We start from the raw sequence: 24,284 nt of genomic DNA on the forward strand, positions 1-24,284 counted from the left end.
GCCTGCATGCATGTGTGTGTGTGTGTGCCTCTCCCTCTCCACGGGCACTTCGCGTGCTCGAAAGCCTGCTAGGCACGTGAAGCTTGTGCTTGCATAGAGACACACACACACGCACGCACATCTGTGCGCGTGGCATACTAACCGATTAGAGACATCCCGTGTAGACCCGTCCTCGCGCAAGCACGCCGACTTATCGGGCTTGCTTTGCGTGCATCCAATGGCGATGCTCGAAAACGACAACGGCGCGCGGCCGCTGCATGATGGCACGGTGCTCATATCACCCGATGCATCTCCCAACTTGACAAGAAGGGCAATGAACCACCACAGCGCCGAAAATACAGAGGCGCCGCCACTTGTCGATTTGCTGATGAGCGCCTCTGAGACAATCCGGGAAGAGCGAGGGAGGGCAGACTCGCTGGAGAAGGAAAACGCTAAGCTCCAAGCGCAGCTGGACGGTGTTCGGTTGGCCTATCAACTGGTGGCAACTCAACGGGCGCAGCGCAACTCGCAGGCGTTGGGGAGGGTGACGGCACTCGACAAGGCTGGTGAAGACATGCTGTTTGCCTATGTGAGAGACCGGCTGATCGGGCGAGACATACATCCCTCCTCGGAGCACGAGAAATGCAGCTGCACACGTGAGAGCAGCAGTAGGGCTCGGCTGGGACAGCGCCAGCGCCGCTCAAATGCGGCTGCCCCGCCCGTGGCTTCGGCAGCCGCGCGAGTGCCTTCACGCAACTTCATCACAGCTGCGACACGAAGCTGCACGAAAAGAGGGAATGCCGGCATCACGCCACCCGAATCCGTATCGCCAAAGACAGCAGAGCCACACATCTCGGTAGCCACGGAAGCGCGTGAAGAGCACGGTTACTTACCTACCGCGTTGCGAAACTGTGACCTGAAGTCAGCAAAGGGCCATCGGGCCACTTCCCTGACTGGTGGTGGCAGTCGCAAAGGCGAAGGAAATGCAGAAATGGTGGAAGGCGGCAGCGATACTGAGGAGTCCCCTACGCACTGGATGGCTCGCCGACTTCTCCGAGCACTCGCCCCTCGTCCTACCGACAGCGTTGTGGGCGACATCGTACACACCATGGTTACTGCCTTGCAACAAGACGTGCAAGCCGAACTCAGCAGGCCTAGCGACGGTAGGCACGCTGCTCCAAATCGCATGCGCGGCTTTGCGCTGGTGCGACTAAAGCCGTGTGTCTACCGCCTCCTCGTTGGTCCTCCTGCAGAAGTGAAGGCAATGGAGTGTGCAGCACGGAGTAGCAACCGGAGCGCTCGCCAAACAGCACCGCGGCTCCCCTCCGCAGCCCTCCACCGTGACCACTTCCTCCTCTACAGCCGAAATCCAGAAACCAACACCGCCGCGCGCCCTTGCTCTTCGAAAATTACGAATACCGTCATTCACCTCACCATTGACACTGGCACTCTTCGCGTGGTTCGAGGTGGAGGACACATCGACTTCATCGACTACTTAGAACGCCGCTTACAAGTGAAACTGTACACCAGACGGAGCCGTCCCGCCTAACCCACCAGGACCGTCCCTCATACATCGCCTGACACAAAACTTTCCCCACACACAACTCCCTTTGCAAGCTCTTACCCACAGCCGAGGCCCAAGACAGACTTCCGCGACCTCTGCGCAAACACCGAGACAGTCTCCGTTCCGTGGCACGCACCACTCACCACCGCACACACGCAGCGGAAAGCATGGCAGCTATCCTCCCCTACTCCACGCCGTCGCCCGTGCCGTGTGCCTCCTCTCCCTCTCCCCCAACTCTCCCCTTGACCCCCCTCCTCCACCCTCCACACTCCTATCCTTTCGCTCACCCACCCGCTCCCCTCCTCCCACCCCCTCGCTTCACTCCCCCGTCACCACCACCACCACCACCCATACGGCTCTGCCGCCGCGCGTGCCCGCACGCGCGCAGAACACCGACCGCTCCTTTCCCCCACCCCGGCACTCCGCTCACCCTCCACCCACTCACCTTCTTTTTTCCCGCCCCACCGCACCCCACGCAATGGGCCCCTTTGCTCCCCGCTGCTGCGCGCTGGCGCTGCTGTGCGCCGTGGTGGTGCTCGCCGCCGTGCTGGTGCGCGCCGAGTCGTTCACTGTGACGCGCGACGTCACCATGTCGGACGCATCATTCGACGACTACACCATGATGCTCGACCTGTCCTCCTCGAGCGCGGACGTGGTGACGGTGCAGCTGATAAACTCGCAGGTGTCCGGTAGTGGCCTCACCGTCAAGAACGCCAGGGGCAGCTCCCCCTCGTCGGCGCGGCTGAGCATGAACATGGCAATCACCACAGTGGCGCAGTCCGTCATCACCCTCTCCGGTGTCATGCCCGCCAACTCCGACATTCGCATCGTCGCCACCACCGGCTCCCTCGCCCCCGCGCAGTCGCTCTTCGACTTCAGCGGCCTCGCACTCGACAGCAACGCCACCGTCATGGTGGAGAACACCGCCGTCACGTGGCCGAAGGACTCCATCAACACCGGCAGCATCGTGCTCATCAGTGCCGGCAGCAACGCCGTCGGCATCAAGAGCACCGCCGCCCTCTTTGTGCTCAACGCCACCGCCATCAACGGCGCGTCCGTGGTCAGCATCGACACCCAGTCGTCCTTCCCCATCACCAAAGGCGCCGCGCTCACCGTCGACTACGGCCGTTGCGAGCGGTGCTCCAGCGCGCTTGTCAGCATCAACGTCCCGCTCGTCGTCGACGCCTCCAGTCTGTTCCGTGTGGCCAACTGCAAGGCCGTCGGCGCCAGCAACGGCCTGCTGACCTCCGCCGGCAGCATCACGGTCAGCGACAAGTCCGCCTACGTTATCCACGACAGCGCCGTCGAGTCCGGCGCCCTCTTCTCCTTCCCCACCGGCCTCGAGGACGCCAGCGAGGTGTACCCCTTCGCCGTGTCCGGCGGCTCGACCGTGTCCTTCCTCAACCTGAAGGGGTCCTCCACCGGTGTTGCCGCGGGCCAGAGCGTCCCCAACACCTTGGAGCAGTCGAACGTCATCGGCGGCGGCTGCGTCATCAACGACAAGGAGCTCAGAGTCGCCTCGGAGTACAGAAGTCACGGCCTCAGTGTGGAGACCGTCGTCGACAGCCAGGGTGCCAGCAGCGGCACCTGCGCCAACGCCAAGTGCATCCCCGGCAACACCAAGCCAGGCGCCACCGTCTCCGGCACCGAGCCCTGCACCTGCCAGTGCTCCTCCACCAAGCACCATCCGCCCTTCTGCACGTCCGTCGTCGACCCCATGCAGAACTACGACCCCAACGTGTGGTGCGCCGTGCCCAACTGCATCACCTGCGACCGCCTCGACCCCTCCAACCGCTGCACGGAGTGCGACACGGGCTACAGCCTCACCAACGACTATCAGTGCAAGGCCACCACCACCATCACCACCACCACCAAAGCGCCCACCTGCACCGCACCCTACTGCTCCGTGTGCGCCGCCGGCAGCGGGTCCGTCTGCAGCTCCTGCCGACCCCCCTACACCCTGTCCAACGGTGTCTGCGTCGCCAACACCAACGTCGCCGCCGGCGCGCACACCGCCGCCCTCGCCGCGGCCGTCTGCGTTGTCGCCGCTTTCTACGCCCTTTAGCGAGTGCGTGGTTGGTGGTCGTGGTCGTGGTCGTGGGCAGCGCCGGTGTGCGTTGGCGGCTGCCACGCTGTCCTTCCCAGTCTTTCCTTGGATACACGTCCTCCCTCCTCCATAGGCTATGGTGCACACACGACGACGACGACGTGTGACGGGCAGCCGCCACCGCTGTCTGCCTCCCTCCCTCGACCCCCGCCCCCCATTCTCCGTCTTCTCTGCAGATGACAGTCTGTGTATATACCGCATTTCTTCCTATCCGGTATGTGTGCCTGTTCATGTATTCTCTCCACCCACCCCTCCCGCACTCTTTTCACTAGGTGTGTGCCTGTGTGTCGTCTTTGTGTCTCCGCTTTCCATGTCTCTCTGTTCCGCGTACGCGCGTGAAACCCACACCTTGCACTGCGCGCCGCACCCCGAGATGCCTCGCCTCTCGTTCTCCATTATTCATTCTCGTTTTCTCCCCCCCCCCGCCAGACGTGTGTGTGTGTATGTTTTTTTCCTTTATGTGAACACCACCATATGCACACGCCGCATCCGTCGTGGTCTGGTCCCTCCTCTTGTTCCGCGCGGTATGCAGCAAAGGCAGCCGCCATGTGCACAACAGAAACAGAAACCCGCTCGCCTCAAAACACATCGACGCTGCCGTCGTCGACTTCCCTCCACCCCTCTGTCTCCCCATCCCTACCTCACTCCTTCAAGCATACCACACGCCGACAGCCACCACGCCGTCGCCCGTGCCGTGTGCCTCCTCTCCCTCTCCCCCAACTCTCCCCTTGACCCCCCTCCTCCACCCTCCACACTCCTATCCTTTCGCTCACCCACCCGCTCCCCTCCTCCCACCCCCTCGCTTCACTCCCCCGTCACCACCACCACCGTAGGTGTGTGCGGAGACTTCTCACGTTTAGCGCGTTACACCTAGCCACGCTGCGCCGAGAGGTTTGTGGGATGACGTGGCTTACTGCCACTGATGCCGTTGAGCCCGCCTCCACAAATCCAGGGTTTCAATTTGCGCCTCAGTCGCTGATGGCAACCCCTCCCCCGTGAAAAATGTGTCTGTGCACTCTCCCTGGCCGCATGCGCCTTCAGCCACGAATTCAATGAGCACTGCATACCTCATAATCCTCCGCTTCTGTCTTTATGCGCGTGTGGCCGTTCAAGGCGCAGGGCACAAGCACACGCACACACGAATCACAGCCACCACCAGAGGCCGCAAGACGATCTCACCCTGCTCCCTCACTCCCTTTCTCGGTCTTCCTGTGTGGGTATATGCGTCGCTGATGAAATCCCCCCTCCTCACCCTTCTTATGTTGTTGTTTTGCTGCTCGTTGTGCCTACTTCTCGCGCGGTGTTTCAAAGTCCGACGTTGTGGCACACTCCTTGCCTCGACGTCATGGCGCTCACCCACCACCGCCCTCAGCGTCCTCCTCACAGTCGCGTTCCTCTGGTCTGCTTCCTCTGAAACAAAACGAGTATCGACTTGGCGGGCACAAACACACGCACGTGGGCGTCAGCGACGCGCGACAACTGCGTGAAGCTAAGGGAGTAGGAGGAGGAGGGGGTGGGGGCGATGGTCATCGAGAAGGGTGCGTGGCACACGCCACAGCAGGTCGCCCTCTCCCATCGCCGGAAACGAAAAGGAAGACTCCAACAGCGGAGTCGAGTGAAGCTGCATTCTGATCACCACCACCGCAGAGTTCCTGTCATCCCTTCTCTCCCACCCTCGCGTCCCCTGCTTATCTACCCCACCTCCCTCTCGCACTGCCCCGGCCCCTCTCCCCGCCCTCCCACCACCACCCACCCACACACGCACACACACTCCTCTGTCCAGCCACGCACACGTGCAGTAGCACGAGGCTCCCCATCCTTCCCCCTACCCACACCCACACACACACGCACACACACCTTCATCATAGCCCGCACCTTTCGCCGTTTCGCCCGCTCTCTCCTTTCCGTGCGTGTGTGCCTCAGTCTGTTGCTCCGTCCGTCTCCCTTCTCCCCACTGTTGACTGACCCACCCGTGCACGCACTGGCACACAACGCGTACTTCTTTATTGATGAATATGCGCTGCCGAGAAATACTGATTGCCGTGCTCGCGGTGACCTGCGTGGCACTGTCACCGGCTGTGGCCTACACCACCAGCCAATGCCGCGAAGTGTCGCGGTGCGACGTTGACGGCACCCTCGTGTACGCCTTCTCTGGCGAGTGCGTATGCTGTCCGGAGATGCCGACCGGCGATATCCTTCCAGTGCAGTGCGTTCCCTCGACCGCGCACTGCCCTAGCGTGCCCAGCTGCAGAGCGTGCGACACCACCGCCGGGATGTGTGACGCGTGTATGACCGGCTACGTACTCGAGCCTACCAACATCTGCAACGAGTGCTTGGCCTCGATGTGCGACGTCTGTCAGTCGAGCTCCGAAGGCAAGCGCTGCAAGCTGTGCTCAGTAGGCTATTACTGGGTGAGTGGCGGTGAGTGCCACGCCGTATCCAATAGCCAGGCCTCAGAAAGCAACATGCAATGCCGGGTCGCTTTCTGCAGCACTTGTGCCAGCACTACCGCAAGCACCTGCGCCAAGTGCAACGACGGTTATGCAAAGGATAGCAACGGGTTCTGTGTCAGCGACTGCAACGTCCAGCAGTGCGATATGTGCTACACGGGTAACTCCGCCGACTGCCAGTTGTGCTCTGCAGGGAACACGTGGAGTGCGACAGGCTGCTCAGCTGGTGCAAGCGGTTGTCGTGTCGGCCATTGCACCACCTGTGTGGCCGGCGACAACACCAACTGCGCTACATGCGAATCGGGATACACCCTCACCGCCGGCTACTGCTTGCCCCAGCAACTCTGCGCCGACGCCAACTGCGCCAGCTGCCCCAGCGACGCGGGCACGTGCACTCAGTGCGCGAACGGCTACGGTCTCGTGGACGGCGCCTGTGTGAGGTGCCAGGTGCCCAACTGCTTCAGCTGCGACAGCGACGCGAATAAGTGCGCACAATGTGCGCCGAACTACTACCTCACCCCGCTCTTGACCTGCTCCCCGGTGGCCTGCAACATCGAGCACTGCATGCAGTGCGATCCACAGACGCCGTCGCGCTGCCAGGAGTGCGTGGCCCCCTACGTGGTCGACAGCTATGACGGCCTCTGCAGGCTCTCCGACGCCTGCTCCGTGCCCAACTGCAAGAAGTGCGAGACCGAAACCTCCAGGCTCTGCGCCGAGTGCGACACCGGCTACACTCTCACCGCCGACGCGACGAGCTGCAGCAGTCCGACCACGCAGCCGTGCGATGTGGAGCACTGCAACACGTGTGTGAACGGCGACAGCACCCGCTGTGCCTACTGCAACACCGGCTACTACGTCTCCGATGGCAAGTGCAAGACCATGCAGGGCTGCTACGTTTCCAACTGCGCACAGTGCATGCTGCTTGACAGCACCAAGTGCTCCACGTGCATGAAAGGATACCTGCTCACGTCGTCCTACGGTTGCGTCTCGCAGAAAGTCATCAACGGCGTGGCCGCGCCCTACTCTCTGTGGGTGGCCGCCGCCGTGCTCCTCGCCTCTGTTGTCACGCACATAGCATAGTGCGCAGCAGCATGCGAGCAACCCCACTCCCATTCTCCCACAACATGTGCACACACACACAGAGACAGCGGGGCAGCCCTCCCCCCCCACACACACGCACTCCCCCTTCTCTTGTTCTTCTTTCCTCGTTTCGCATCTCTTTCTCGTGCGCTGGCGCCGGCCTCCTGCACGTCGCTCCCCTCCCCCTAACCTCTATTCTCTCTCGCCGGCCTCATTGCTTCTTACCCTTTTCCGATCCTTGCTCGCGTGGGTGGCCACTGCCATAGTCCCGCAGCGCAGACACACGTGTTTACACGGCGGAGGCATCCCTCTCCATCACTTCTTTTCTCCTAAAGCCACTCACCAGGTCGCACACCGCCCACCCCCTCCCCACCACCGGCCACCCTTCCGGGCGCAGCTGTGTGGGGTGGGGGTGTGCTCGACCGCGTTCCTGGCAGCTCACTCGCATGTGTACAGCCACTCCCACCACTAAAGCTCTCTTCTGCGCACACACTCCACCTCCTCGCCCCACGCCGCGACCGCGGCGGTCGGCTGAGCACGAGTGCAGCGCGCGCCTGCGCTGCTCGCCGTCGGCATTGCTGCGCTCCCCTTCCCCACATGCGGCAATCACCAACACCGCAGAGTTCCTGTCATCCCTTCTCTCCCACCCTCGCGTCCCCTGCTTATCTACCCCACCTCCCTCTCGCACTGCCCCGGCCCCTCTCCCCGCCCTCCCACCACCACCCACCCACACACGCACACACACTCCTCTGTCCAGCCACGCACACGTGCAGTAGCACGAGGCTCCCCATCCTTCCCCCTACCCACACCCACACACACACGCACACACACCTTCATCATAGCCCGCACCTTTCGCCGTTTCGCCCGCTCTCTCCTTTCCGTGCGTGTGTGCCTCAGTCTGTTGCTCCGCCCGTCTCCCTTCTCCCCACTGTTCGCCTCATGCACAGCGCTCGCGGCGGCTCTCTCGCGGTGGCCGCCGTGGCGGTTTGCCTGGCAGTGCTCGCCATGGTCGGCACGTGTGTGTTCGACTCGCAGGAGATCGGCGGCAGCTCCTTCACCTTTGCCGGGTGGTCGTCCGCCAGCAAGGAGGAATCCTACCAGAGTTGTACCCTGACCGAGAAGGCATTCAGAATTCAAGGCGCTGCAAGCTCTCTGTCGGACGACGCCACGCTGCCCGGCGGGATCCTGCGGTTCTCCACACTGCGTGTGTCGAACGGCTACATCGTCGTGGAGAAGTACTTTCCCCGGAACACGAACATCACCATCAAAGATGCCAGCGGCACCGTCGCTGCGGGGATGCCTTTCATCGACGCCAACACGGCGATATTCTCTGATCAGCTCAGCATCGTGGTCACCGACTCAACCCTCAGTTGGGCTGCCGCACGGTCGGGTCAGAGCATGGTGCGTGCACCCTTCACTATTCAGCTCTCCAGCTCTCTCTTCGTGCTCGGCAGCACCGTGGCGCAGGCCTCATCCGTGGTAGAGGTGACGGGACCGAGCAGCATCTCGCAGAAGTCTGCATTGGCTGTGGACTACGCCAAGTGCACCGGCTGTGCTCAGGGTCTGGTGTACTTCACCGACTTTGTTAGGGTGTGGGACCGCAGCTTGCTTCGCGTCTCTCACTCCAGCGTCAAGGGCGCCGCCGGCAAGCCGCTGATCGGCATAGCACAGAGAGCAGGGGCCAGTCTAGCGGTGGAAAACAGTCTGTTCGTTGTCGAGAACGTGTCATCGCCCACCAGTAACCTCATCGACGCGCCCGTCAGCATGGGCACCGATGCGCAGATCACCCTACGCGCTGTGGCAGTGAAGAGCATTGGTGCCACGATGGCCGGCGGCGTCACTGCGCAACTCTTGACGGCAGACGACATCGCCCAACAAATTCCCTCCGTGTCCGTGGTGCCGGACACCAGCTGCGCTGCGGCCTGCGTCCCCACGGCCACGGTCGACTCCCGCTGCAAGTGCACCTGCAATGCTGACATGCCGAACATGAACTTCTGCACGGCCATGAAGGACCCCTACACAAACTACGCCTACCTCGGCTGCTCGGTGGGCTGCACAACGTGCTTCAACGAGACGGCCTGCCTCGAGTGCAGGCCGAGCTACGAGATGCTGCCCAGCATGACATGCTCGCTAACCGGACTTCAGTGCACAGACCCGAACTGCAAAACCTGCACAACTTACGGCCAGTGCACCGACTGCAACGACGGCTACGGTCTCACCTCCTCCAGCGCTTGCGTGCGCTGCAGTGTAGCGGGCTGCAAGAGCTGCCCCGTTGACGCTAACGTCTGCGAAGTGTGTCTCGGCGGCAGCGAGCCGGTCAACAATATGTGCCCCTGCACCGACGCCAACTGCGCCAGCTGCCCCAGCGACGCGGGCACGTGCACTCAGTGCGCGAACGGCTACGGTCTCGTGGACGGCGCCTGTGTGAGGTGCCAGGTGCCCAACTGCTTCAGCTGCGACAGCGACGCGAATAAGTGCGCACAATGTGCGCCGAACTACTACCTCACCCCGCTCTTGACCTGCTCCCCGGTGGCCTGCAACATCGAGCACTGCATGCAGTGCGATCCACAGACGCCGTCGCGCTGCCAGGAGTGCGTGGCCCCCTACGTGGTCGACAGCTATGACGGCCTCTGCAGGCTCTCCGACGCCTGCTCCGTGCCCAACTGCAAGAAGTGCGAGACCGAAACCTCCAGGCTCTGCGCCGAGTGCGACACCGGCTACACTCTCACCGCCGACGCGACGAGCTGCAGCAGTCCGACCACGCAGCCGTGCGATGTGGAGCACTGCAACACGTGTGTGAACGGCGACAGCACCCGCTGTGCCTACTGCAACACCGGCTACTACGTCTCCGATGGCAAGTGCAAGACCATGCAGGGCTGCTACGTTTCCAACTGCGCACAGTGCATGCTGCTTGACAGCACCAAGTGCTCCACGTGCATGAAAGGATACCTGCTCACGTCGTCCTACGGTTGCGTCTCGCAGAAAGTCATCAACGGCGTGGCCGCGCCCTACTCTCTGTGGGTGGCCGCCGCCGTGCTCCTCGCCTCTGTTGTCACGCACATAGCATAGTGCGCAGCAGCATGCGAGCAACCCCACTCCCATTCTCCCACAACATGTGCACACACACACAGAGACAGCGGGGCAGCCCTCCCCCCCCACACACACGCACTCCCCCTTCTCTTGTTCTTCTTTCCTCGTTTCGCATCTCTTTCTCGTGCGCTGGCGCCGGCCTCCTGCACGTCGCTCCCCTCCCCCTAACCTCTATTCTCTCTCGCCGGCCTCATTGCTTCTTACCCTTTTCCGATCCTTGCTCGCGTGGGTGGCCACTGCCATAGTCCCGCAGCGCAGACACACGTGTTTACACGGCGGAGGCATCCCTCTCCATCACTTCTTTTCTCCTAAAGCCACTCACCAGGTCGCACACCGCCCACCCCCTCCCCACCACCGGCCACCCTTCCGGGCGCAGCTGTGTGGGGTGGGGGTGTGCTCGACCGCGTTCCTGGCAGCTCACTCGCATGTGTACAGCCACTCCCACCACTAAAGCTCTCTTCTGCGCACACACTCCACCTCCTCGCCCCACGCCGCGACCGCGGCGGTCGGCTGAGCACGAGTGCAGCGCGCGCCTGCGCTGCTGGTTGGTACGACAGCCTCGTGTAGAGGTGGGGACAGATTTGGTGGGCAAAAGAGTCGGCGTCACCGCTGAGTCCTCCCTTAGGGTAGCAGCCGCGCCTCCACCACGACCCACCCGCAGTACCGGAGGTCACTGCGGCTCCCCCTCCCCCTTGCTAGAAGCGCCGCCTTTTGTGGGTCTGTGTTGCTTCCACATTGTTGTTTACCTCTCACCTTTTCCACACGTTCTTCTGCTCTCGCGCGTACAACCACCTCTCTCTCACACGCACGTGCATACGCACACTTTCTACCACGCGTGCGGATGTGGCGTCGTGGTGGTGGGATGGTTACCTCAAACGGTGTGTGTGAGTGTGTGTGTGTGTGTGTGTGTCTGCGGCAATCGGAAGTGAAGCCGCAGTCCGTAAACACTCGCCGTGCCCCCTCCCTCCCACACACGCACACACGCGCGTGCATACCCCTTTTCTCCTCCCCAGCCAGCTCACCTTCACTCTGTCTCCCGCCTCACCCCTTCAGCAAAGATGAGCGTGAAGCACCTGCTGATGGCCGCAGTGCTGGCAGCCGTCGCATGCTCGGTGGTCATGGCGTCGGATGCCTCGAGCTTGTCGTCCCCAAGCGCCCCAGCTCGCGGATCGATCTCCCTTGCGACCATGCGGACAGTGCCGTCCAGCAAGAGCAGCAGCAACTCGTCGAGTGCAACTGGCGCCAATGAGACGGCGTCTACCACCTTCACCACAACGAACACCGTGAGCACAGCGGCATCTTCGTGCGCCGTTTCGAACTGCGCCGCCTGCTCGAGCACGAACCCGAATGTCTGCACGACGTGCAGTCCCGGCTACGCCGTCGACCGCCTTGGCCAGTGCATGGTTGTCGGCTCCTGCAACGTCGCCCACTGCGTCACGTGCCACACAAACGACAACGCGCGTTGCTTGAGCTGCGCCTCGGGCTACATGCCGACGGCCTCGTTCAAGTGCGTCCCAGAGCAATCTAGAAATGCGGCCTTCCGCACTTCCTCCCTGGTCGTCTCTGTCGGTGTGGCATTGGTGGGCACTGCACTGACCATGGCCTAAAATACGGCATGCCCCGATTCAAGGACCTAGTGGCACACATACCAGGAGATGCCTGGTTGACGGCCTGTCAAGTGTCGGCATCGACGGCTATGTCCAGCCTCCACCCTGCTCCCCTCTTCTCTCTCCCACATATGCATGCACAAATGTTGATGTCCTCACCTCTGTTTCTCTCCTCTCTCTCTGAGTGCTGTGTGTGTGTGTAACGTGCGTCCCGCCTCCCCTCCTCAGACAGTTTTTTTTTTTTATCTTGTTCGGCCAATGTGCATATTGTCGTCATGCGCAGTGCCCCTCCCTCCCTTGATCGCCCCTCCCTCTGTCTCTGTCTCGCGTCACCTCACTGATCAACGCCTCCCTGCCTTGAGTCGCGTGTATTCCCAACACAGCATGCGCCGACGCAGAGACAGACAGAGACAGAGGGAGGGGCGAGCACGTGCGCTTATGTCGTTTCTCTCCCGGCGCGCCGCGGTCGGCCCGTGGCTTGAGGAAATCGAGAGGGGGGAATGGGGACTGGCGATACCATTGTGGCCCATGTGCACGTGCATGTGTGCGTACGCGTGCGTGTGTGTGTTCTCTCTTCTCTTTGCTCTGGCCGAGTGGCCGGGTGGGCCTCTCTGTGCGTTGAATCCGTTTTATGTGCACAGCCCGTTTCTTTTCCGTTTTTATTGTTGTTTTTCCCGAGGTGAGGCGTGGATGGGGATGGGGATGCGGAGGAGGAGGGAGAGGATCGTCAATGGAGGTGACCGTTGGGTCCGCCCGCCCGCCCGTCCGTCCCTGCGTGTGCGCAGGGCGGAGGGCATTCTCCTCACCGCCACCACCTCTCTCTCTGTGACTTGTGCCCCTCATGGGGTCTTTTCTTTCGTTTTTGCCTAAGCATATACACGTGTGTGCCTGCGTGCGTACGCGTGCGTCTCCGCCATTTCTACGCATGGGCCTCTCCCCCACCCTCTTCCCTCCCCCTCCCACTCCCTACCTGACTCTCTCAGGCAGGAGCACCAACAGTAGAGTCTGTATCTGCCGCTGTGATTGCGTGATCGAGCGCTGCTATCCCCCCACCCCCTCGCTCGCTCTCCCAGACAACCACGCATACCATCGGCCATCCCTCTGTGCTGCCGTGTGTCTGTGTGTTTGTGTGTGCCGCTGCTCTCACACTGGAGAGGGCTGCTCGGCAGTGGTGGCAGCAAACTGCAAGCGGTGCTGAAGAAGACGAAGATGTAAAGGGAGCGGAGAGGCGCGACACACAGGGCTATGGAAGCAGGGCGGTCGTCACAAGGTCAGCACTGATCCTGTGTATGTGCGTGTTTGCGTCTGCCCGCGTCCCTGTGAGGGGGACAGAGAGGGGGCATGAGGTGCGCCCATGACAACGCAGAAAATGACCTTGGAGAGCGCGAGCGAGGGAGCGGGCAGGTCCTTCGCGGTTTATCAGGGAAGGCTCGAGCACGATACGTAGGGCAGACGGAGGAGGGGGAAGGAAAACGTCAGAGAAGGAGGGAAGTCGGATCGGGTGTCGTGGAGGCACACACACACACACACGCGCACCACAGCCGCCTCTCTACCTCCGTCGCATGTTGCTCCTTGGCTCTCTCATCCGTCCATCGCCGATTCCCTCAAGACGTTACCCGCGTGGGGATGTGTGCGCGTGTGTCGTAGTCTGCAAGTGTTACGCGCACCCCCTCCCCTCAGCTCCCCTTGCTTCCCACAAGAGGAAACGTCGCGGTGTTTATGCCGCCGCCTTGCTCTATGGCGAAGGCGTGAAGGGAACGAACCAATATTCTCGGCCTGTGCCGCTATGATATCCTTCCCTTCTCTCCCTCTCACTCTCTACCTACTCACTCCCGTCCTCAACATGCTCACGGAACGCGTTCCTGTTCGTGGGTCTGCGTCAGTGTACGAGCACGCCACACGCGTCATCCCACTCCCTCGCCTCCCATCATCAGCCCTCCCCCCCCTCCCCCAGAACATTACCTCACACGCCTGCAGCACTGGCACAGGCGCACCTCGTTCATATTCCCCTCTCCACGAATCATGTCTGCCTTTGACTTCCGCAGCAGTCCCCACAAGCGCGGCGCCGCCGCCGTTCTTCTGCTGTTCGCCATCGCCGCTGTAGCCCCCTTGACAGTGTCTGCACAGGCCATCGACGACTACCCTCCTGTTGCCTGTGACAGCACAGTGCCCAACTGCCTGGAATGCCGGAAAGTGGGGATGTTAAGCCTGTGCTCGAACTGCAAGGAAGGCTACTCGACCGCTGTCTCACCCATGACCCCCACCGAGTTCGGCAAGTGCAAGCCCTACGATCCGAGCACATGCCGCCTTGACAACTGTTTGCGCTGCGCCGCCGATGACAACACCAAGTGCGTGCAGTGCCCTGTCGGCTACCCGAACATCAACACTTACCTCTGCGATGGGACCACGGCGGCCCCGACGACTGCGGCTCCGACAACGTCGGCCCCCTCCACCACCACCACCACCACCACCACGGCGTCCCCGACAACTGCGGCCCCCACAACTGCAGCCCCGACCACCACCACCACCACTACCACCACGGCGGTCCCGACAACTGCAGCTCCGACAACCTCAGCCCCCTCCACCGACTGCCAGGCCCCGTCGTGCGCCATCTGTGTGCCCGGCAACCAGTACACTTGCGCCGTGTGCGAGTCCGGCATGGTGCTGATGGCGTCCGGCCAGTGCATGGCCGCTGGCTCCTGCAGCATGACCAACTGCGCGCAGTGCTACCCGAACGACAGCAACCGCTGCTCCTCGTGCGAACCCGGCTACGCCCTCACCGTCTCGTACACCTGCATCCCGCGCAAGTCAGGCAACTCGGCGGCTGCGCCGACGCCGGTGTTGGCGGCGCTGGTCATAGTGGCGGTTGCAGCGACCGTGGCGTATGTCATGTAGGGGTGCAGTGAAGTTGTGACGGGCCGCAATCGATGTAGCACGCACAAGACTCAGACACACACACAGGCACACAGACGTGCCTGTGAACCTCCCTCCAATCATTTCCAGCCCTAACCCCCGGCAAAGGTCTCTTGTTTGTTTCACTCTCTCTCGGCATCTAGACGCTCTCTCTTCCTGCCTGCCTGCCTTCGTGCACGCCTGCCATCCACGGTTCCCACGCGCACCCACACCCTCCTCCTCCTCCCTGCCTATTATGTGTATAATGCCCCCCCCCCCTCTCTACTCCTCACGCCCTCGCGTGCTCGCACGCACACCTCCAGTCACAGGAAAGGTATGCAGACTATGGGGCGTATAAATTCATTCTTGCGTGTATTCTCTTACTCGTGTGTGTGCGTGTCTTCATGCGCAGGCGGGTGTGCTTCACTCCGTTTCGCGATGGTGATCGCTGCTGTCGTTGCCCCCCCCTCTCTTCCCCTCCCTCTCCTCCCTCCACACACCTTTTCCTTCCTTGGATGCTCCTCTCTTCGTCACGGCGCCCCTGCCCACGCGCCTCGCCGCCCTACCATCGTCGACCGAACCAGGCGCACAGGCATACGCATCTACCCACCCACCCTCACACAGACGCACACAACCACGCCTCGATGAAGAGACGGTGCACATGTCTGTACATGTTGTATTGCGTATTGCGTGCACGTGAGCGTGTGTTCGTGCGTGGATGGGCTTCGCTCTCTCTTCGGTAAGGGTGGGCGGAGGACGGCGGGACAAACAAGACGGCGCCAGCGGGTGAGGTATGCCTCTAACAGTGAAACAAAGGAAAACATGCAAGCTGCGGCGGTGACGACGCGTGGGCGTGTGGGTGTGGGTGGTGACGCGGAGAGCAGGAGGTAATTCTGGGATGGACACGTGGAGAGCACCTAAAGCGTATATGCATGTTTATACGTGTGAACACTCACAGGGAAAGACTGGAGTAGGCCTTCCTGTATTCTCTCCTCACCCTCTGTCTGTCTGACTGTCTGTTCGAGGATGTGTATGGGTGTGTACGTGTTCTGCAGTAGATAACCCGATGAAAGGGCAGGGCCCACTGTGCATGGATGGACAGATTCGTTGTTGTTGGGGATCGACGAAAAGGAGTGTGCGTGCGTGCAACATGGGGGTGCGTAGTCGAGTGATGTGGTGCTTGAACGCCGCCCTTCTCCCGCCACCACTCTCCCTCGAGCGTTGCACGTCGGCAACGCCCCACACTCACCTACCCCTACTCGACCTGCTCGCCCACTCTGCGCATGGCCCTCTCTCTCTGGCATATGCAGGCACATCCTCGCCCTCCCCTTTCCCCTCCTTGTGCAAAGCCTCGCATCTTTTCTTTTCCCGTCGTCGTGCCAGGGTATGTCTATGCCCGTGCACGCGTTATGGAGAGGGGGAGGGGGTGGGGCGGTGTAATCTCTCTCTCATTCTGCTTTGGTATCCCTGCATCTCGGTGCTCCTCTCTTCTAATAGGTTGGCCTTCGCCTCTTCCACCCTTCCCCCACCCCCCCACCACCACCACCTACCTCTGAATGCTCACTGACACGCCACCGCTCACTCCCTTCTCCCACCCCCACCCCGTCATCATTGCTCGGGGTTGTGGCAGTAGGCGGCTCGATGAAGGCGTGGCTGCAAGCATTACCTACTCCCTTGTCTTCTCACTACTCCTATCACCTTGTGCGTGTGTGTGTGTGTGCTCTCCTAACCTTCCAAAAAGAAACGCCTTGAAAGGCAGCAGCGGCGGGCGGGCCCGCACGCGACATCGCATTCATGGATTCATCCTTATGGTCTTCTCTTGCTTTCACGCACATCCTCACCCCCTCCTCCTCCCGAGCCGCCACCACCTCCGCAATGACGAAAAATGTGCTTAGCAACACCGTACCTTGTCATGGCGCTCCCTTCTTCCTCTTCCTTTTCTCATCCTCTCTTGTGTGGGTGTTGTCGCTTTCTACCTTGCTCAATTGAACAACGAATAGCAGGTCACAGTGATGATGTGCGTCTGTCTGTGTGTGTGGGGGGAGGGGGTTGAGCGAGTGAGGGGGGTACATGTCCACCCATCCCCCCGCCTTCCTTCCCTCCACTCCCTTCTTCTCTCCGTCTGTGTCGTTGATGATGTGCCACTTCGCACGAAGCCGAGGACACACACGCACACACGCAGAGAGACGTTTATTCTCTCTCTTTGGACAGACAGACAAGACGTAAAAACGGAAAACAGACGAGGAAGTGGACGCCCATCAGCGCGACAGAGAGAGAGATCGACTGGCATCGTGCTCGTCATCATCTCCCTCAGTCCCCAGTCCCGCACGCCTTTCGTGATGGGCATTCGGTTTTCATGTGTGAACGTGTCGCGGCGGGGGGTACAAGTATCCCCGCTCGTGCACATGCATGTGTATGAGCCCGTATGCTTGTGGTGTGAAGGAGCGGAGGAGGAAGTGGTTTGGGGTGGGGGTGGGCATCATGCCCCTTCCACCCCGCACCCCTCCTCTTCTGGTGCTCTCACACTCTTTCCCTTACGCTTCCCTGCTCTCTCTCTCTCTTTCCGTCTTTGTGCGTCATGCTGGGGTGGGGTGGGGTGGGGTGGATGCCATGATGGCCCACGCACATACACACACACACACACACACCGCAGAGGAATACGTGTGTGTGTGTGTCTGTGTGTTGCATCGTCTCCATCCTTCCCTCTTGTTTGCGTGTTTGTTCGGCTCATTTTTTTCCGTTTGAGGCGTGTGTGCGTTGTTGTTTTGAACGCCGCGCAGCAGCAGCGGGGTGGCCCGTGTGGATCGAAGCACCTCTCCCGTCCTATCGCCTCTGCCGGTGACCCAAAGAAGGGCCACGAAAAGAGGAGGGGGAAGCGCCGCCGCACACCGAAAGGCGCGCAGCGCACTCGTCGTTTCTTCCGCGTTTCACTTCGAGCATTTCTTCTTCGCTACTTGGCGCGTACTCTCCGATCGCCCCCGTTGCCTACCCCCTCCGATCTTCCCACATCACAGCCACCATCGCTTCCGGATGACACCGCACGCTGCCGTGTTGGCGGTGGCCACTGTCGTCGCGGTGCTGCTGGGCTACGGCACTAGGGGCGTATGTGGTTACAACTTCGTGACCATCACCTCCCTCTTCTACGTACCCGGTGCTACGGGCACGCGATCGGAAGACGCGGGTATGTGTCTGGAGCGTGGCGGGTACCTCGCGACGGAAGCGACCGCGGTGCTGCACGAGGCCGATGTTCAGGCGCTCGAGTCGGAGGGGTTCACCACATACTACGCCTTCCTCGGCGGTGGTATTGTGCAGCCGTGGCACATGGAAAGCTACGAGATGGGTTTCTGCCCGTTTTCCATCAAGGATCCGGACATCTGGTGGGATACGTCGTTCAGTCAGACGAATGGCGACAACAACAACTGCTACTGGCGGTGGTCCGTGGGTCGCTGGATCGAGATGCCGTCCACGTCAGGTCTGCCGTACGACGAGGGAAAGACCGGGATCATCTTCTATCGGGGTCAGAGCACCTTAGGTTACGATCGGCAGGTTAACGGGTTCCCGCTTTTCTTTCCATTCAACCCGCCGATGTACCACCCGAATATGCAGCTGGGTCACCACCTTGTTCTCTACCGCGGCGGCCTGCACCCGACCGAAGCCGTGTGGGGGGACACCTACGCCCGCGGCGGCTTCACGTACGGGGACAACTTCGCGAACAACCCACAGCTGGTGGAGGCGACACTGAAGGACTGGAGGCTGGTGTGCCAAGCCCAAGGCCCCCTCCGCCTCAACTACGAAACGGCCAGCGCATCCAGCCAGCTGCAGGGGCGATGGTGGGCCGTCTTCTTTTCCATCCTTTTCGTGCTTTGCCTCATCACCTTTCTCGCTCTCGTGTTCTGTCAGGAGCGCGAGGACATGGACGAGCCTCCGGAGGATGCGCCGGAGTGGGCGGAGAAGGAGACGGCGCAGCGGATCGTGTCTCGCCGCTACGTGAGTCAGCGCTCCTTCCGCGGCAACGAAAGCAGCAGTAGTCGCAACAGCCTCAGCGACGGCTCGAACTCTAGCAAAGACGAAGACGGCGAGAGTGTGAGCCGCTAAGCCGACAGACGACAACGAAGAAAGAGAGGGAGGTGGGGGCAAGTGGGGCGGAGTGCCCCCGCCGCTCCTCTCTTTGGGGTTGGCTCGCTTTCCCTTCGTTCTTGCGGCTTCCTTTTTTGCTTCGTCCCTCCCCTCCCCATCGCTCTGTGCGTGTGTGCTCGCCTTCTTCTTTTTGTGCCTTCGTCGGAGGGCTTCTGTCGCCGTTCTGCGTATGTATAAGCGCCCCTCTTAATGGCCTCTGTCCTTCCCTCTCACGCACGCATGCATTCGGGTGCTGTCGCGCATCGGCATCGTTGTTCGCTGGTAAGCGGCAATGTATGTCTGTATGCGTGTCACTGTGGTTGGGCCCAACGGGGCTGTGTGTGTGCGTGTAGGGTGTGTGGGGAGGACGGAGTCAGATCGGCAAGAAGGGGTTGGCATGAGACACACTCACACACGTGCATGCATGCATATAACCATGTGCCTTGCGGGTGTGTGCGAGTGTGTTGCGGCAACCGCTGTGCCGAGCATCTCTCCATCCGTCCTCAGCTCCCACGGTAGAAAGAAGAGCAAAAGCCCAACAAGAAATGGGGGAGAGGTGTAAAGCGAGAATCGGGGGGGGGGCGCGAGCTCGCGAGTGTGTGTGTGTGTGTGTTCTTTCCGTCCCCGTTGCTTCTGGCTTGTCCCCACTCGCCCATCTCTCTGTCTTTTTCAGCTTTCTCACGATGCAAACTCGTCGGTGTGTCGGCGTGTGCCACGGCGTTTCCTAGCCCCCTCCCTCCATCCGCGACTGTTGTCCTCCTTCATTCGTTTTTTTTTTTTCATGGCTGCATGTACAAGTCTTTGTGAACAGACTTGCCGTTCTCTCCATGTCTTGCTTGCACGTTCTTCTATGCCCATCATCATGTTTGTGTGCATATGTGTGTGTGTGTGTTTCGAATCCTATGTTGTTGTTTGTTCTTCGGGGGGGGAGGTGTCTGTCTGTGTGGACGTTAGGTTTTGTCCCTTGTCCCTCCCTCCCCTCCACCCTTTTATATTCTTTTACTCGGTAGACTCCCCTCCCCTTCCCTCTCCCTCTCTTCTCTTGTGCCTTACCTCCTCCTCAGCTCACTGAGTCCATCGTCTCTCTCTCTCTCGTGTGTGTGTATTTCTCTTTTTGCCGGCACCGCCCTCCCGTGTTCTTCCCTCATCCCTCTCGCGGTCGCAGCTTCTGCTGGCGCTGCTCCCCTTTTCCCCTTCCCCCTTCACACGTCTGTGTGGCGTCGCTCCTGTGTATCCTTCTGGCGCCTGGCCCCTTCCTTATTTATTTTTCTGTTCCGAAGTCGTTAGAGGGAGCGGTGCGGGGCGAGAGCGCAGGGGCGCGGTGACCGTGCGAGATGACGCGGGTGCGCCCGCGCTGCTTTGTGTCTTGCTGTTGTAGCCGTTGCTTCCGTTTTAGTTTTTGTTTTTTCGGCGCGGCGTGACGTGCGTGTATGACATGTGAGTATGTATGCGTGTATCTGTGCATATGTGTGCGTGTATGTATGGCGAAGGCGGGTGTGGGGGGTGGCGGTGGGGGCGCGTGAAGGCAGCGGAAGCAACGCCAAGACACACACCCACACACAAATGCCTCGCTCTGTCTCTTACATCGGCCCATGCTCCAACTCTCCCTCGCCTCCTCGCCCCCCCCTCTCCTCTCACGCACCACAATTTCAATGCCCGCACACACACAAACGCACACAAGCACGTCTTTTTCCGCGCTGGCATACTTTGTTCCATTACCTCTACCCCTCCCCCCCTGGCCGCCAACGCGTCGCGTGAAGAGAGTTGGTCATGGCGACGATGGAAAATGTGGCCTTCGCCGGCTACGCGTACTACAGCACGGGTGGCGAGGGCTTCATCTACGCCCTGAGCTCCAAAGAAGATGTAGAGTCGACTGGCACACCGGTCATAATCGTCAACGCCACCTCCAAGGCGGTGAACTTCTTTCCGTTTCTATTCCTTGTGGTTGGTGGTGTTCTCATGGTCGGTCTCATGGCCTCCGTCATGGTGACGTTCTGCTGCCGGCGCAAGGTGGCAAAACTGGAGAAGATGTACTGGGAGTTGCAGTACGCCTTTGCCGACGTGAACAATACCCTCGTGCAGGAGGCAAGCCGCCGCACCACGTCGCCGGCCTCGCTGAAACAGAAGCATACCCCACAATCTACGAGTTGCCTAGTCGCCGGCTCCCAGTCGCCTCCACAGATGATGCAACGGCACGGCAGCATCGCGAGAGTGGCTTCGATGCGCCCGTCACAGCATATAATGGAGCCGCTGCCGCCGGCAGCCCCGGTGTTTCCGGCAGCGCCGTTGCCTTACGGCATGAACGCCAACCCTCTATACTTTCAGCCGGTGACCACAAGCGCAGCGAGCCCGTACACGTGCTCGCACGGTGGCAAGGGCGCACAGGTCACCGTCTTCGCCGCACAGCCACCGCCGATCCCCTCCTCTCCGCAGCCGCAGCGGCAGACACGCCTATCTGTCGGTCCCGCGGCACCGCAGTCGCCGTGCACAACACCTGAGCCGCCGCTGCGTCGCCGGGCATCAAAAGTGAGCTTCATCGGTGCCTAGTCAAGCAGAGAAGCCGCGCGCGCGTACGCACAGATGGAGAAGGGAGGGGGGCGCATGCTCTGTGTGTGTGTGTGTGTGTCTTGCATTGATGAGGTAGAAGGCACTCCTCCAAGGACGGCAGTGACATACTCATCGCGAGTGCGTAAAAGGGTCTCTCTCCTGCGTTCTGAACCCTTGAAAGCAGTCTATACCGCTTGTGACAGAAGGGGAAATACATGCTGCTCGCAGCAGCAACGACGATGCCCCTGATGCGCACTTCTTTCTCTGGTATAGTCGTGCTAAACCTCGTAAGCCCTCTGCCTCCTCCCCCCCCCGGTGTGCACAGGGCACACGCACCCAACCGTATTCTCTACTTTGCCTTTACCTTTTTTCCCCCTTCACTCAGATCTCTCTCTCCCCTCTATCATTAGCCATCCTCGACTTTACGCGTCGCTGCCGTTGTCCGCCTTCGTTAGGTTGTCAGATGTTGCTGCTGCCTCGACGGAACTGGCTGCATATGCACGCGCGTGTCTTTGTATGTATGTGTGTACTTATTTGTGCGTGTGGTGTGTGTCTGTGTGTCCATGTGGATCTCCTCCTCCGCCCTTCGGCCTTCCGTTGTCACCTCTTCTCGTTTTCTTTTTTTCGCGCCACTGTGCGTGTGCCCTTCTCACTTTCGCTCTCTCAGGCTTTCCTGTTTTGTTGTTCGTCGGCCTCCCTTCGACTTTGGGACTCGCCCCTCCAGTGGGTAGTTGTGTGCCCTCGTTAGCTGTGGCGACTCATCAGCGTCGTGCGCATCGCTGCAGATATTCAACGAACGTCAGAGCGGCAAGTGAAACCGCCACCGCAATGAGCCGCAGCGAAGGTAGCACACGTGTGCTTGTGTGCACACCTCTCTCTTCGTCTTATTCTGTGCCGCTCCCCACCCAACCCCTTCTCCCTCTCCCCCTCCTCTTTCCCGTGCTGCACTGCCGATCGGATGGAGCGATCTGCAGAAGGCAGGCACACGAGCGCTCTCGGGCCGCCACCCACGCACCCACACATCACGCACAGCTGCGCTGCATCGTCCGTTTCTTTCACAGCCGCAAACCCCTCCTCCTCCTCCTCCTTTCCTCTTCGCATCCACCCCTTCTTACGTGGCGCGCATCGCCTCCGCTCGCGCGCTCTCCCCCCCCCTCCTCCTCCTCAGCAAGCATTACTCTGAAACTCCTTCGACTTGCACCAACGTCCTTTTCCCTTTCTTCGGGGTTTCCCGCCTTCGTCCCTCCACCCCACAGCGCGCGCACACACACGCACACGCACGCCTTCGTCGTCTTCTGTCGAGCAAGGACAAGACGCGCAGACTGACAGGCACATTGGCACGCAAGGCCTCCGCTAAACGATACCCCAGCAACCAATGCAGCAACAACCGAGGCCGGTGGTGGCGCAGTATGCGTATATCGAGCTTCTCCCGCTCATATACACCGGTCCCGCTCCACCCCCTGCGCCGGCGTGCATGGACCCGACACCGGATGAACAGTACCGCCGGGGCGTTGCTGAAAAGAAGGAGGCGCTGAAGCAGAAGGAGGCGCGACGGCAGATGTCCTCCAGCGGCAGCGGAATGCTTGCCAGCCTCAAGAGCGCTGTCTCGCAGGCAGTCATGACCGTGGAGAAGGGGGCCGCCGACGTGTCGACCCGCACGGAGTCGCAGGTGCGTCAGCTCGAGTACCAATACGACTGCGACCGCTTTAACCTGCACTTCCACGAGCTTGCCGAGAGCGGCGAGGTGCTGCTTGCCGACTACCGCTGCAGCGCGATGCACGGCGGCCTTCAAGTCAAAGGCCACATCCAGATCACACGGCATTATCTGTGCTTCTTCGCGGAGACCTCCTCGAGCATCGCCAAGACGACGGACGCCGTCATGGGCGTCTTTGCGGCAGCCCGCCACCCGACCAACCCCAACGATGAGCCGCGGAACAGGCCTGTTGGCGTCAAGCAGGTGATTGCGCTGGCCAGCATCGTTTCTATTCAGCCTTCTGTGGTGCTCGAGAGCATCGGCGGTCAGGCGCCCTTCTTCATGCTGCTTCCCGCACCAACGGTGCGCCCGACAGCGCTGCAGCTGTACACGCAGGACAGCAAACTCTACCAGTTCATGAACTTCGAGTCGCTCATCTCCCGCGCCTCTGGGGCGCTCAACGACGTCGTCAAGGGCACCGCACTGGATCAAGCGTACAACTACCTCGACCATGCGTGGCGTGATACGGTGAATTTGCAATCAAAGGATGTCTAGTAGGCGTAAGGTGCCTAGCCGTCGCCCCTTCGCTTCTCATTCGGCACACGTTGCCCTCCGGCTCACCGCCTTGCCTTTCGTTGCCGTGAAGCAGAGCCGACGGGCATGGCAGACCGCGTCAACGCTGCCGCACAGCTTTCGTCGGGGGCCGGAGGAGAAGCGGCGCCGCGCGGGGTGGTCTCAGCAGGGGACCGCCGAATACAGGCGAAAGGGAGGGGGGCGAGTCAGTTCAGCTACTTTGGGCGGAGGCAACTCCTTGGCGGCGGCGGTGGCGGCGGGGGGAGGGACTCCACTTGGACATACACAAGTCGGATTCTCCTTCCTCCTCCATCAACACCCCGGCCCCCCTCCTCCTCCTCCTCTCCCACTGCCTTGCTTATCACATGCGCACTCGGGCAGGCGGCATCAAAAGCGATCGGCAGGGCTGAACTCGCCTGTGTTCGCCAAAGTCACCCATCCTCCTATATTATCTATATTTATCTATTCTGGCCCCCTCCCCCTCCTCCGCTTCACAACCGTGTTTGCTCTCTTTTCGCACCTTTTCTCGCTGCGGCCCACCACCGCACAGGCTCAGATCGGACACCTCCGTCTGTCTGCGTCTGTG

General features: G+C 61.0%; 9 protein-coding genes across 9 annotated transcripts; all 9 read left to right on the forward strand.

Annotated features, from left to right (window-relative positions):
* Positions 1-223: 223 nt before the first annotated feature.
* On the forward strand, positions 224-1,528 carry LINJ_04_0150 (conserved hypothetical protein; the record flags this gene model as incomplete). The annotated part of the gene is made up of 1 exon (XM_001462815.1): positions 224-1,528. One exon carries the CDS (start codon positions 224-226, stop codon positions 1,526-1,528), a length of 1,305 nt encoding a protein of 434 aa, XP_001462852.1.
* Positions 1,529-2,021: 493 nt separating this feature from the next.
* Positions 2,022-3,608, forward strand: LINJ_04_0160 (hypothetical protein, conserved in leishmania; the record flags this gene model as incomplete). Its single annotated transcript, XM_001462817.1, has 1 exon — positions 2,022-3,608. One exon carries the CDS (start codon positions 2,022-2,024, stop codon positions 3,606-3,608), a length of 1,587 nt encoding a protein of 528 aa, XP_001462854.1.
* A 2,057-nt stretch (positions 3,609-5,665) lies between these two features.
* On the forward strand, positions 5,666-7,180 carry LINJ_04_0170 (surface antigen-like protein; the record flags this gene model as incomplete). Its single annotated transcript, XM_001462818.1, has 1 exon — positions 5,666-7,180. The coding sequence occupies one exon, from the start codon at positions 5,666-5,668 to the stop codon at positions 7,178-7,180; it is 1,515 nt and encodes a 504-aa protein (XP_001462855.1).
* Positions 7,181-8,119: 939 nt separating this feature from the next.
* LINJ_04_0180 (surface antigen-like protein) lies at positions 8,120-10,249 on the forward strand (the record flags this gene model as incomplete). The annotated part of the gene is made up of 1 exon (XM_001462819.1): positions 8,120-10,249. One exon carries the CDS (start codon positions 8,120-8,122, stop codon positions 10,247-10,249), a length of 2,130 nt encoding a protein of 709 aa, XP_001462856.1.
* Positions 10,250-11,328: 1,079 nt separating this feature from the next.
* Positions 11,329-11,877, forward strand: LINJ_04_0190 (surface antigen-like protein; the record flags this gene model as incomplete). Its single annotated transcript, XM_001462820.1, has 1 exon — positions 11,329-11,877. The coding sequence occupies one exon, from the start codon at positions 11,329-11,331 to the stop codon at positions 11,875-11,877; it is 549 nt and encodes a 182-aa protein (XP_001462857.1).
* A 2,022-nt stretch (positions 11,878-13,899) lies between these two features.
* LINJ_04_0200 (surface antigen-like protein) lies at positions 13,900-14,772 on the forward strand (the record flags this gene model as incomplete). The annotated part of the gene is made up of 1 exon (XM_001462821.1): positions 13,900-14,772. The coding sequence occupies one exon, from the start codon at positions 13,900-13,902 to the stop codon at positions 14,770-14,772; it is 873 nt and encodes a 290-aa protein (XP_001462858.1).
* Positions 14,773-17,799: 3,027 nt separating this feature from the next.
* On the forward strand, positions 17,800-18,864 carry LINJ_04_0210 (hypothetical protein; the record flags this gene model as incomplete). The annotated part of the gene is made up of 1 exon (XM_001462822.1): positions 17,800-18,864. The coding sequence occupies one exon, from the start codon at positions 17,800-17,802 to the stop codon at positions 18,862-18,864; it is 1,065 nt and encodes a 354-aa protein (XP_001462859.1).
* A 1,791-nt stretch (positions 18,865-20,655) lies between these two features.
* On the forward strand, positions 20,656-21,432 carry LINJ_04_0220 (conserved hypothetical protein; the record flags this gene model as incomplete). Its single annotated transcript, XM_001462823.1, has 1 exon — positions 20,656-21,432. The coding sequence occupies one exon, from the start codon at positions 20,656-20,658 to the stop codon at positions 21,430-21,432; it is 777 nt and encodes a 258-aa protein (XP_001462860.1).
* A 1,375-nt stretch (positions 21,433-22,807) lies between these two features.
* LINJ_04_0230 (conserved hypothetical protein) lies at positions 22,808-23,680 on the forward strand (the record flags this gene model as incomplete). The annotated part of the gene is made up of 1 exon (XM_001462824.1): positions 22,808-23,680. The coding sequence occupies one exon, from the start codon at positions 22,808-22,810 to the stop codon at positions 23,678-23,680; it is 873 nt and encodes a 290-aa protein (XP_001462861.1).
* Between the last annotated feature and the right edge of the window lie 604 nt (positions 23,681-24,284).

The sequence above is a fragment of the Leishmania infantum genome, chromosome 4 (genome assembly GCF_000002875.2).
Source record: "Leishmania infantum JPCM5 genome chromosome 4".
Lineage (NCBI taxonomy): Eukaryota > Euglenozoa > Kinetoplastea > Trypanosomatida > Trypanosomatidae > Leishmania > Leishmania infantum.